The sequence below is a fragment of the Bufo bufo genome, chromosome 10, assembly GCF_905171765.1.
Source record: "Bufo bufo chromosome 10, aBufBuf1.1, whole genome shotgun sequence".
NCBI lineage: Eukaryota > Metazoa > Chordata > Amphibia > Anura > Bufonidae > Bufo > Bufo bufo.
Window position 1 is genome coordinate 10,709,256 of NC_053398.1, and position 12,157 is coordinate 10,721,412.

Genomic DNA, 12,157 nt, shown 5'->3' on the forward strand with positions numbered 1-12,157 from the left:
TGAAAAAGAAGGGCCAACACTGCAAATACTGACTCTTTGCATAAATGTCATGTAATTGTCGATAAAAGCCTTTGAAACGTATGAAGTGCGTGTAATTATATTTCACTACATCACAGAAACAACTGAAACAAAGATCTAAAAGCAGTTTAGCAGCAAACTTTGTGAAAACTTATATTTGTGTCATTCTCAAAACTTTTGGCCACGACTGTACAGACACTTACTGTAAATCAGGGGCTGCTGCACAATGTGCGATGTATGATGGAGGGGGTGCCCCTTCTCCAGATTAAGTAGCTGATCACACTGACCCCCTGCACAGATGTAATCAGTGGTGGAACTTAAAAGGTTCCGTTTTTCTACAGAGCCTCTAGAGGGGAAATGAAGCATTACATGGATGTGTAAAGCAAGGCCTCCAATGAGGAAGACTTTCCTTGGAGCTGATATCTAATAAATTACTACTAAATCCTAAAGACCTCACCAATTTTGAGCCTCCAGGACGCTTTTAGTTTTTGTATGCTTTCTAAGGGCCCTATTACAAGGGCAGATAGAGCAGACGGTTGTTGGGAGGGAAGTGTTCCCCCCCCCCCCCCCCATCAGTCGCCTGCCCGCTGGAGGAGGAGACCACTGCTATTACATTGCTAATGCATCGCTCGTCCCTTTACCTATACTTTTGCGGCCCCATTGAAGTGAATGCCAAAACTGTGGCTCGGATGCGGACCAAAACAACGGCCGTGTGCATGAGGCCTAACAATAATCTGCCCTTGTAATAGGGCACTAAGAGCCATACACGTATTTTTCCACCTACATAGCCATATGAGGTGACATTTTACAGACTTAAATTTTTTGGAGAGTAGAGATAACGCCAATTCTGGTCATCTAACCCCTTAGATGCTTATACAGGGTGGCCCACGAAAAAATAGCCTGTCTCCAATATCTCACGGGTTCATGAACTGTTTACGGAGGAGCGAACTGTGAGTGAGGGGTTATGGCCGCCACCTTCCCCAGACTTCTCCACATGTGATTTTTATCTGTGGGGAAATTTAAAACAGAAAGTGTTCACTAACAATCCGCATCCCCTGGATGAACGCAAGTAAAACATCACAAACACCGTCCGCTGCGTCACAAGCAGTATCAGCCGACAGAATCTGACCTGCCCAATGACGCAGAGACCTAAAGGGGGACCACTTTCAGCATCTTTTGTGACTTGTGGGCAGGGCCGGACTGGGGATAAAAACCAGCCCTGGAAAAAGTTGCCCCACAGCGCTGCGTCATTATTTACTTGTTTATAATAGGAGAAAGCATTCATTTTAAAACACGTGTGTAAACACGAATATGAACTTTGCCCCACGATAGCTCTTTTGTAGAACCCCCATAAAAACTTACAGTTACTTGACTTGGCCCTTGGGGATCTCGGACACCACTTCAACACTTGGCCGGGGGCTCGGCAGAGCTGATGTTGTGCTTTATCCTAATGAGAAAGATTTCATAATAAGGATTTGGAGAAGGGGCAGAGGAATAGCAGAGCAGGGAGAGGCTGGTGCTGCTACTAGGGGGTCATACCATGGGGGAGTAATAAAGCCCACCATAATGCCCCCCCCAGTAGTAATAATTCTCCTTATAATATGCAAAACATACCCCTTTGTAATGCCCCCATTTGAGCTAATGTTCCCATAATGTGCCAACATAAAATACCCCTTCTCAGTGCCCCCGTAGATGACCCCCATAGTGCTCCCCCCTTCCCCATAGTACCCACCATAATGTGTCCCAGTATAAAATGCCCCTATACAGAGCCCCCCATATAAAATATCTTCTTTTTAGCCTCAGTAGATGCCCCTATAGTGCCCCCCAATAATCTGCAGTAAGATGTGCCCCCATAGATGCCCCCATATCATGTGCCAGTAGCCAGAGCCCCCCCCCATATCATGTGCCAGCAGCCAGAGTGCCCCCATATCATGTGCCAGTAGCCAGAGTGCCCCCATATCATGTGCCAGTAGCCAGAGTGCCCCCATATCATGTGCCAGTAGCCAGAGCCCCCCCATATCATGTGCCAGTAGCCAGAGTGCCCCCATATCATGTGCCAGTAGCCAGAGTGCCCCCATATCATGTGCCAGTAGCCCCCCATATCATGTGCCAGTAGCCCCCCTTATTGCCAATAGCCCCCTTATGGGCCAGTAGCCCCCCTTATGTGCCAATAGCCCCCCTTATGTGCCAATAGCCCCCCTTATGTGCCAGTAGCCCCCTTATGGGCCAGTAGCCCCCCTTATCATGTGCCAGTAGCCCCCCTTATCATGTGCCAGTAGCCCCCCTTATCATGTGCCAGCCCAGTAGTCCCCCCTTATCATGTGCCAGCCCAGTAGCCCCCTTATGTGCCAGCCCAGCCCAGTAGTCCCCCCTTATCATGTGCCAGCCCAGTAGCGCCCCTTATGTGCCAGCCCAGCCCAGTAGTCCCCCCTTATCATGTGCCAGCCCAGTAGCCCCCCTTATCATGTGCCAGCCCAGCCCAGTAGTCCCCCCTTATCATGTGCCAGCCCAGTAGTCCCCCCTTATGTGCCAGCCCAGCCCAGTATTGTACCTATATAAATAAAAAAAATAAAAAATAAAAACTTATACTTACCTCCAGCAATGTGATGCGATGCAGGCCGCCTCTTCCGTCTGTGTCCCTCGCTATACGGCAGTCAGGCGACGCGATGACGTCATCGCGCCGCCTGCACCGGCCTCTGATAGGCTGCCAGCACTAGGCCGGCAGCCTATCAGAGGAACAGGAGGGGACACACCTCTCCCTCCTCTGCCGCAGCACAGGCATCTGTATTGCCGTCCTGAGGACGGCAATACAGATGACTATGGAGATGAGCGCTTCCGCAATGGAAGCGCTCATCTCCTGCTCTGCCCTGCCGCGGCCGCCCCCACTTGTCACCAGGGCCGCGGCCTTGCGGCACTCAGGCTTGCCGGCCCACCGGGAAATTTCCCGGTATCCCGGCAGGCCAGTCCGGCCCTGCTTGTGGGTAATAAAAAATAACAATCCACTTGCTCGTTCATCTTGTCATACTATCACTGGAGGCAGGCTACTTTTTCGTTGGCCACCCTGTATATGGTATATTACGGCTGCTGCTGATGTGGGCACGGGAACTGAACTGCCTCCCGCCCTTGTGGTACATGTACAGGTCAAGCAGGAAAATAAATGTAGTCGCTGAAAAGCATTGGTGCACATTTTGCATGTAAACTTGGGCCCGGAGGCCGGTGGGGTCCCGGATGGCAACTATACTTAAAATAGCAAGTGTGATAATTTGTGGGGCCCTGATGTAGATTTTGCATTCAAGCCCATCCAGCTTTGCCACTGCTGAATATAAATGATGATCCAATTGTCCCTTCCAGGAACATAGGAAAGTTGAAATCGTGATGAATGTGAGGGCGGCCCCCTATGTACATGGAGCTGAGACAGAACCTGGGGAGAGCAGCGTTGCAGAGTCTCTAGGGGGCGATGTGGAGTGCGAAGGAAGCTCAAAGCTGGGGGCAGTAAGTCATATATTACCTGTTTATACATCATATTGATTAGAACAACGCTCTCTGAGGCAGTGGTCTTCAGCCTGTGGTGTTTTGTTTTTTTTTGGCTGTTGCAAAACTACAAATTCCATCCATGCTGGGAGTTGTAGTTTCAATGCAGCTGGAGAACCACAGGTTGCAGACCATTTTCCTAAATTTAGGTGTAGAAACACCTCTACAGTTCATTATTAATACAATCAGCATTGGCATAATTTTTCTTTCTTCTTTGCAGGAGTGTGAAGAATGTAAAAAGCCGCAGCCATGTGATCAACGTAAGTATTAGATGGACAACATGCCTGCATTAGTGTCTGTGCTAGTGTTAAGGGGAGGTCCACTCTGCTAATGTACTGATCATGGTGTGTCTGCTTGCTGTTATTGCTTACTCATACTCTGGTGGGCTGATAAGTGGCTTACAGTAACTGGGTGAGAGACCTAGGTCAGGATTCGGGGAATACAATATCTTCTTATAGAGAGCTCATTTGCATTCCCTCTTCCCAGAAATCCAGAGGAGCATTGTCTGGCCTCTAAGACTCCTCAAACCGTTTATGAGCTCTCCATAAGAAGATACTGTATTCCCCGAATCCTGACCAAGGTCTCACCCAATTAAGCCAGTACTCTCTGTACTTATGAGGGGCAATTACCCCGAAACAGAGGTCTGCAGATGAGATGCTGGCTTATTTATTATCCAAGTCATGTATGTATAAAGTCCTGTTTAAAATGTTGAACATTGACTTATAGGCATTAGAGCTCATTCTCTCTTTCTAAAAATATATATTGAGAAACGGTGCAAAAATTATTTCCATGTAAACAAAATTCATTGTTCATAGCGACACAGGATGTAAAGTGAAGCACAAAATCTGATACTCATGATATCTGGGGCTCTACTGCGTTTCCAGAAGTGCATTACCAACTCATTGGGATATTCCAAAGCTAGGGTTTTAATCTTAATTATAGGGGTTGTCCTGCTGTGACAATTAAGGCCCAGTGTTCTGCATGGACAGTGCCGCTCCATTCAATTCTATACTATTCCTTTTTTATTATATGGTCTTTGAAACTAAAATCAGGTATGGATTATAAAAAGAGAGAAAATATAATTAAAAAAAAACTACTACTTCCCAAAAACCACATCAAAAACCTGACCAGACCCTGCATGAACTGCTTACACGCAGAGCTAACATTTTGATACGTTGCGCTTTGGGCCATATCTACATATACAACAACGGCAAAGCAAAAGATTATTGTAGTCGCTCAAGCTGCATGTTCCCCATAAGGTTTTCTAATCCAGTTTCTCTTTTTGTCTTTCCAGAGTGGTCGCAGTTTCACTACACAGTCATTCACAACGTCCAACCGCAGTACATTGTGCAGCTAGCCCGAAGGCTGTGCCACCATAAAGCTATCATAGATCAAATAATAAAGAATAATCCCAACGACTGTACAGAACAAAACTATCAGTTACTCAGTCATTTGAGGGATGAAAAGGGTGAACAGGCCTCTATGAAAGCCTTGCTTAAAGAGATGACTGAAATGGACCTAGGGGGGTGCTGCCAAAATATTGAGAATAGCTTAAAAAGTCTAAAAATACCAATTAATTAGTACAACTAAGAAGTTTATTTTTCTGGCTTCACAAAATTGGACCTGAAACCCCCAATGTTACTTGGAATGACTTGACACTGTTGGTCACTTGAGAAGCAAAAAAAAAAAAACGGTACATAAATATGGCTTCTCTGCTTCACTCCACCCGCCACCTTCTCCTGGGCCTTTCGTTCTAAGCTCCTCTGTTTTCTTCTTGCCACTCAGACCCAAAGTTTTAATAAGCTTTGGTGTAGCCTCTTAAAAGGAGCTCCAGGAAGAAGCCCATTATTGCTCCTGGACCAAAGCTCAATGTCCTTCTGCAAGGTGGTAGGTGAGCACTATGGTTCGTATGATATATATGTCTTAAGTGGACTGCATCCTCACACGGAGGACTCTATAAACTGCATATAGCTAGACTGATGTTATAATGTGTAAGTTCTAGGATGATATCTCTTTCAAGGCTGGAAGGACCCTACATTTCCCGGGCTCTAAGAAGCCCCACCCCTTAATCTTGCCAAGCCCCACCCCTGCTTACGTCACCCTTTTGCTCATCTCCTTCTGCCAGAATGTGACGATCATTAAGTTCTCACATGGATGGCAGTGGTGGTAAATATACGTAATAATAAGGGAAATGCAAGAGGTTATGTCTTCTACTGATGTTCTATGTGTAACAGCTTGTGCTTGCGACATGGTTCGATGAAGTATTTTATTTTTTTGTGCAGTACTTATATAGCAGTTTCTATGAATTTAGGGCTTAAAGGGAAGTTTTTTTTATTTTAATGCTAAACGTGGAACTCCATGGCCGAGATCCAGCATTGCTTGATACAATACCACTTTTAGTGCATTTCATGGTCGGTGCCGGGTAAAATGTTGCTATTTTACTGTGATGATGGCCACAAAGGGTCTCAGTGTGACTCAAACTTGATGACAAAAGTGGTACCGTCGAGGCAGTTGCTATTCTATTTATTGTATGATTTCGTGTGTCTGTAAAAAAAAAAATTATGTTAGGAACTACTTTCATAGTCTGCACTGAAACAATACAGGGGAAACCTCCACTAATCAGGTAGAGAAATCGTAGGTGTAATTTGGGCCCCATGCATAATTTGTAGGCGGGCTCCACATAGAGTATGTGCCGTTCACAATACGTGTGTGTTTTGATGGGGCAAAGGGTCTTTGGTTCTCTTCAGACACCATGGACCAGGTGTGATGGGAGCTTTGCCCCTGGTCGAATTGGTGTTCTGTATCGTTACCAAAGCCCTGTCAATGGAAACTTTCTACACAATGGCTGTGGAAGGCCTGCATGCACCCACTGATACCAGATAGTGACCATAGCTTGGATTTCCCCTTTAAATTGAAGGCTATGTTTTTTCCTAAAATGTTTGAAAATGGAGAAAGGAATGAAAATGTATTAATACTCCGTTTATCCTTATTGCTATTTATTAATGATCAACTGCTGAATGTATTGTTGTATACTACTTCTGTACATTATGTGCTGTGCCTTTAAGGTGCTCCTTTGATCCACACAGAAAATGGAGGTAGCCAAACAAAAACTTACATCCACTGGGGAATTGGGCGCTGGTGAGACAGAAAGCTTACAAGCAGCAATTCTGCGACAATGCAGTTATTACCATGAGTGCGAAAGATTGAACAATGAGCGTTTACGATCAGCGATTCTACAATAGGACGCTAATTATTTCTATGATCACAATGATCAGAGTTTTATAGTCCGGAAGTCCGGTCATTTCTATGCTAATAGCTTAAAGGAAATTTACATTTAGCGACGGACAAAAAAAAAAAAAAGGTAAAACCCCGATACCTAAACCATTATATAGCTGAGTGACCACTGCATTACAGTGAAGCCTAAGCTCAGAGATACCTGGACTACAGCAGATTCTTAACAAAAAAAGCTAATAATAATAATATTGCAACCTAACAAATGGTGTTGTAAAATATAGAGAAAAAAGTTTTGTTTTCAAAAGGGGGAAAACCCCTTGATAATATAGCTGAAAATGTGTAAGTCTCGTCTCTCTTCTGCTGTCTGTACGGACTGGGAGTGTACTAGAGAAGAAGCTTCTGCAGCAGTGTTACTGTGTGCAACAGAACGCAGAAACCAAAGAGAATGGACACTATTTAAAAATACCAGTCGAAATGAATATGTCCGCCATGACTAATTCCTAAGTGAATCGTGTACACAGGCTTTGTTTACTATATGAATAAACAAAAGAGAGGCGCACCATAGGGTAGAAAACGTAGATAAGGGATTCGAGACGATACTCCAATTGGAGGCTCACCTTAGGGTGTTGTGCAGAAACATAGGCACAACACTATTGTAGACGTGTCGGGAATAACTTATCGCTCCCCAGATGCGGTCGGTATGCAGCCACGGATGCGGATCTCCTCCGGTAAGGGTGCCTGGAACCTCACGGAGGATTATAATGTGAATGCAAGAAGAATCATCCCTCGGCGCAAAAAAGGACTGGCCAGTTGGAGTTATTAGCAGTCTTCAAATATTTATTGGTTACAGAAACACTTCACAAGTGAAGATTTGTTGATGGCCCTCACAATGCCTTGCTTAGTTCACAAAATGGCTGCCTAAACTTGTGGACAGATGGGCAGTAGGCACTAAGTGCACTATAGAAGAAGTCAAGCAGTGCCTGTCCAACATTAATGTACTTAAAATGGGTATAAGATATAAGAATTATTACGAAGGTACTATAAATAATTTATTAATAAATAAAATAGTTACTCAATAAGAGTGGTCATAAGAAGCTCTCAAAATGTCTTCCTTAGTCTACAAAATGGCTGCCTAATTAATAGTAGACTCTTTATCATAATACGCCTTTTTCCTCTATGTGTAACAGGAAGACTATAAATACTTTGGCTATCCTGTTTTATTTCCCTGTGTGCACTTACTGGGAATGCACTAGAGAAGAAGCCAAACAGGACAAGCGCTACGTCTACATTGCCAGTCATATATTATTATGGTGACATGTAACGTATGCTTACACTGCTGTGTATTTAAAGAAAAAAGCTTAATCCGAATTATTAGGTGGATATGAGTAAATAATTCGTGACAAATAGAAGCTTTTAGTTAGGAAGGTTAATGACAGGGGTGGATTGGCCATAGACCTTACAGGGAAACTTCCCGGTGGGCCGATGCCCAGGGGACCGCCTGAGCCGGCCGGTGGATGTATTGTGTGCAGCTGGCAGTATTTTGTGATGGACTGTGGTACTGGCTCTGTTGGGGTGGTATAATCTGCCACAATATGGTATTGCTGGCCCGCCAACTTGTGCTGGCCCTGCCTTCCATCAATTTGGCCCCAGCTACAAAACAGGGCCACTTTCTAGAGTTCTTTTTTTCACTGTGTGCACTAACCGGAAGTGCACTAGAGAAGAAGCCAAAAGACTGTCATACATTACTTTACTCAAAATGGCAGCATGCAGTATAGTGAATTAGTCATTAGAACTCGTAAACTGGCTACCTCCGCTGTGTGTATGTAATGGGAAGACTTTAAAAGTGCATCAATCAGCCCAGAATGCCCTGATATGAACTGTGGTTTTGCTGCTGCTGTAAATATTATTTAAAACCATGTAATTTACATATTTATATCTACAGTATTTATACATATTTGTTATTACCGTTTTACACCAATATTTGCACGCTAGATGTGACAGGGATGTGAAACTGCCTGCCGAATGCTTTCCCTCTTGCTCTGTCTCAGCCACTGCATGAATCTCTGCCGGTGACCCTAACTCCCAACCCTTTGGACCACAGTTCATTGGACACTGTTAAGAAGTGCTCTCATTTGCCCAGTAACACCCACAAATGGACAATATGGCGCACTTTGGGTCACATTTTACTTTTTAGTCAGTATTGCTGGGCTATCCTGCAAAATAAGAACGGTTGAGAGATATGTCGGTGGCACTTGCAGTGAAGGTGACAACCGGCAGGGTCTAGAAGTTAATAAACCTCAGGGAGCCTGAAGGACTTTAACTGGAGTTTCTCTTTAAGCACTTTTTTGTATTGGGTAAATAGTATAAAATATATTTTATTTTATTTTCTTTTATTGAATCGTACATATCTTCATCCTGGACGGATCTGTGTATGTATGTATTGTGTTATGCTGGCTCTATGAAGGAAGAGTGTGAACGGCCACCCAGAGGGTCTCAGAAGGAAGCAGATGGGTCGTTTACATCAACCAATCAGAATTCAGTTTCATTTTCCAAGCTGCACTGTAATAATAAAATGCGGTCTCTGATTGGTTGCCGTCTTCTGCTTGGATCAGTGACACCTTGCATGGCAGCCCGCGTGGTCTCAACACATAATGTGTAGGAATGGGCAAACTTTTTTGCATTTTGTATTCATTTCAGCTTTTGAATGTTTTTGTACTTGGCCTATTGTTGCCTCCATGACAGAGAGTGCTTTTGACAAATATTCTGTCTGTCGTCATGTATGACAGAATATATCAAATGTCAGTGTGAAAAATGTACGGTATATGGAGGTGGGGGGGGGGGGGCTGGGGTTATGATTTACTGATGTTTTTTTCTATTTTGAATAATAAAATAAAAATGTACATAAAACTGAAGCCGAATCTGTGTTTTTTAAAATTTTCTTATATATGAACTTTTGAAAACTTAGGGGGAGATGTATTCAGACGGGGGTGTGGTACACTGTGGTACACTGGTGGTACAGTGTGGTACACTGGTCTTGATATGCCCTGCACTGCTGGAGGATGACGAGGTGCACGGCTCGTCATAAATTAGGGGCATCCTCTGGCACGCCACTTGTCTAAACTGAAATCTACAGCAGCTTGTAGAAAACTGGAGTAAAAGAATATAAATGGGCTCGACCCACTGCCTTGGACCCTCCCTCACCAGTCCCTCGGGTAACATGGCCTTGACTGCATTAGAATCTGTAAGGCTGTGTTCACATCACGTTTTTATCCCACACTTAACATATACACATGATGTATACAGACGCCTCCAATGGATGCCATACAGGGTCCTCTGTCTCCATAGTAATTAAATAAATAAAATATCCGTTAACTTATACATTTTTTTTACTGGACTCTGCAGGATGGAGGATGGACAAGTCTAGTGTATTACATTTTTGCATCCTTTATTAACGTATATATTAACAGTGGGGTAAAGCAGCCCCTTAGGCTACTTTCACACTAGTGGCAGCCTTCTCCGGCAGGTGAACAGCCTGCTGGATCGTGCTGCCGCTAGTGCACGCGTGCCGCCGTAAGTCCGCTCCAGTCCCATTCTCATGTCGTAGTTCTTCCGGCCTCCTCTCGGCATGTTTGCCGTGCTGCGGCCGGACCTCCGGCCCGCCCCCATTATAGTGACTTCCGGCGGCACGCGTGCACTAGCGGCAGCATGGATCCAACAGGCTGTTCATCCGCCGGAGAAGGCTGCCACTAATGTGAAAGTAGCCTAACTCTGACCTAGTCCTCCTCACTCAGAGGTACTTACCCATGGAATGTTTTTTGCTGCAGATTTATTGTGCATTTTTTCACGGATTTTGAGCAAATTTCATCCTATGCATTGCGAAGTCTGAAATCTGCATGGAAATCCTCAGCGTAAATTGACATGCTGCATACTTTTTTGAACCCACACTAATCAGATAAGGATGACCTATCCTGAGGACAAGTCATCAACATTTAAGTCTTAGAAAACCCCTCTAACCTTTAGGCCTCATGCACACAGCTGTATTTTGGATCTGCATTCGCTGCTTTTTTTAAAAGCATATGTTGCAGCAACCCATATCACCTATGAAAGGCTTAGATACAGCAGCTCAAACACGTTTCATATGATAGGCTTGGTTACATCAGTTCAGTAGACAGTCTCACACGATGGGCTTAGATACAGCAGCTCAGCAGACAGTCAGGCTTAGATAAATTGGCTCGGCTACAAACTGGCTCTTACTTTCTTGCTCATTTCTTTAGGTTCTTGTGTGTTTTATTGTGACCTCAGTTTTATGCCTTCAAACTTGTAAAATGCCTCATGATCGGCTAGTGCTGGACTATCAGATGCCAGATTAAGGGGACTCTAGAAAACTGTAAGAAGCATTAATAGACATTTGCTGCACATGACGTATAAACATCACAAGTTCCATTGCGCAATGATGTGCGGCTGTGATTGGCTGCGGCCTCCTCTGCTGATACTGGGCCGTGATGACTCTCTGGTGACTCACAAGCTCTGAACTCTATATCACATAGAGCAAGCTCCAGTTAACCCTTCACCCCCCTTTTCCTGCAGCTATACAGGTTATTTTAGGACTGTACAGTATAAACATCCTGAGTAACCGGAGGCCTGGGCTGAATGGAGACGTTCTATGAGCGGTCATGTGCTATGGTTGAAATTGCACAACCAGGACAGCAGTGATATCGCGGCGCTTCCCACAAACACTTTCACACGTTATCACGCAAAAGCACCAGCCGCACAGAGGGCGTGCCACATTTATCATTACTTACAACTACAACGCGGTATAGCAGAGCCGATCACACAGCACTAATGCTTTGGAATACTTATTTTCAGGCAAGCAATCAATTAGGCTATGCTTGGATCAGCTGGTTTCGTTACTCCAGCTTCTGTGAAACTACAACTCCCAGCATGCAAACACGCTTGGCTGTTCTTCTAACTCCTATAAAAGTGAATGGAGCATTCTGGGAGTTGACGTTTCAGAAACACCTGGAGTGCCGAAGGTTGCTGATCCCTGGGCTATTCTTTTAGGATGCCATACACATTTGACGAATAGCAACCCTGCAGATTTCAGAAAGACCGGATGACTACCTAATGTGTATGAGGTGCCTGTCAGCGGTTAAGGGTGCATTCACACAACAATTTGTATCTTGTGGTAGGCAAAATGTGAACCCATTGTAACATTGGCTTTGCATGTCCACAAAACGGAGAAGAATAGGACATGTTCTTTTTCCTGGGGCTGCGGAACAGACATACGGATGCGGAGAGAAGACGGTGTGCTGTACGCATCTTTTGCAGCTCCACTGAAATGAATGGGTCCGCATGCGATATACGCCAAAAATGC

At 44.6% G+C, this 12,157-nt stretch overlaps 1 protein-coding gene across 1 annotated transcript in view; it reads left to right on the plus strand.

The window, feature by feature from the left end:
- The window catches only part of LOC120981141 (tumor necrosis factor receptor superfamily member 11A-like), a 43,760-nt gene extending 36,408 nt beyond the window's left edge, over nt 1-7,352 (plus strand). Inside the window, exons 11-13 of the mRNA XM_040410654.1 lie at nt 3,370-3,510; nt 3,770-3,809; nt 4,844-7,352. Of these exons, the coding sequence (XP_040266588.1) occupies nt 3,370-3,510; nt 3,770-3,809; nt 4,844-5,130 (468 nt within the window). The 3' untranslated portion in view covers nt 5,131-7,352. The remainder of the gene's footprint in view (nt 1-3,369; nt 3,511-3,769; nt 3,810-4,843) is intronic.
- The last annotated feature ends 4,805 nt before the right edge of the window (nt 7,353-12,157 follow it).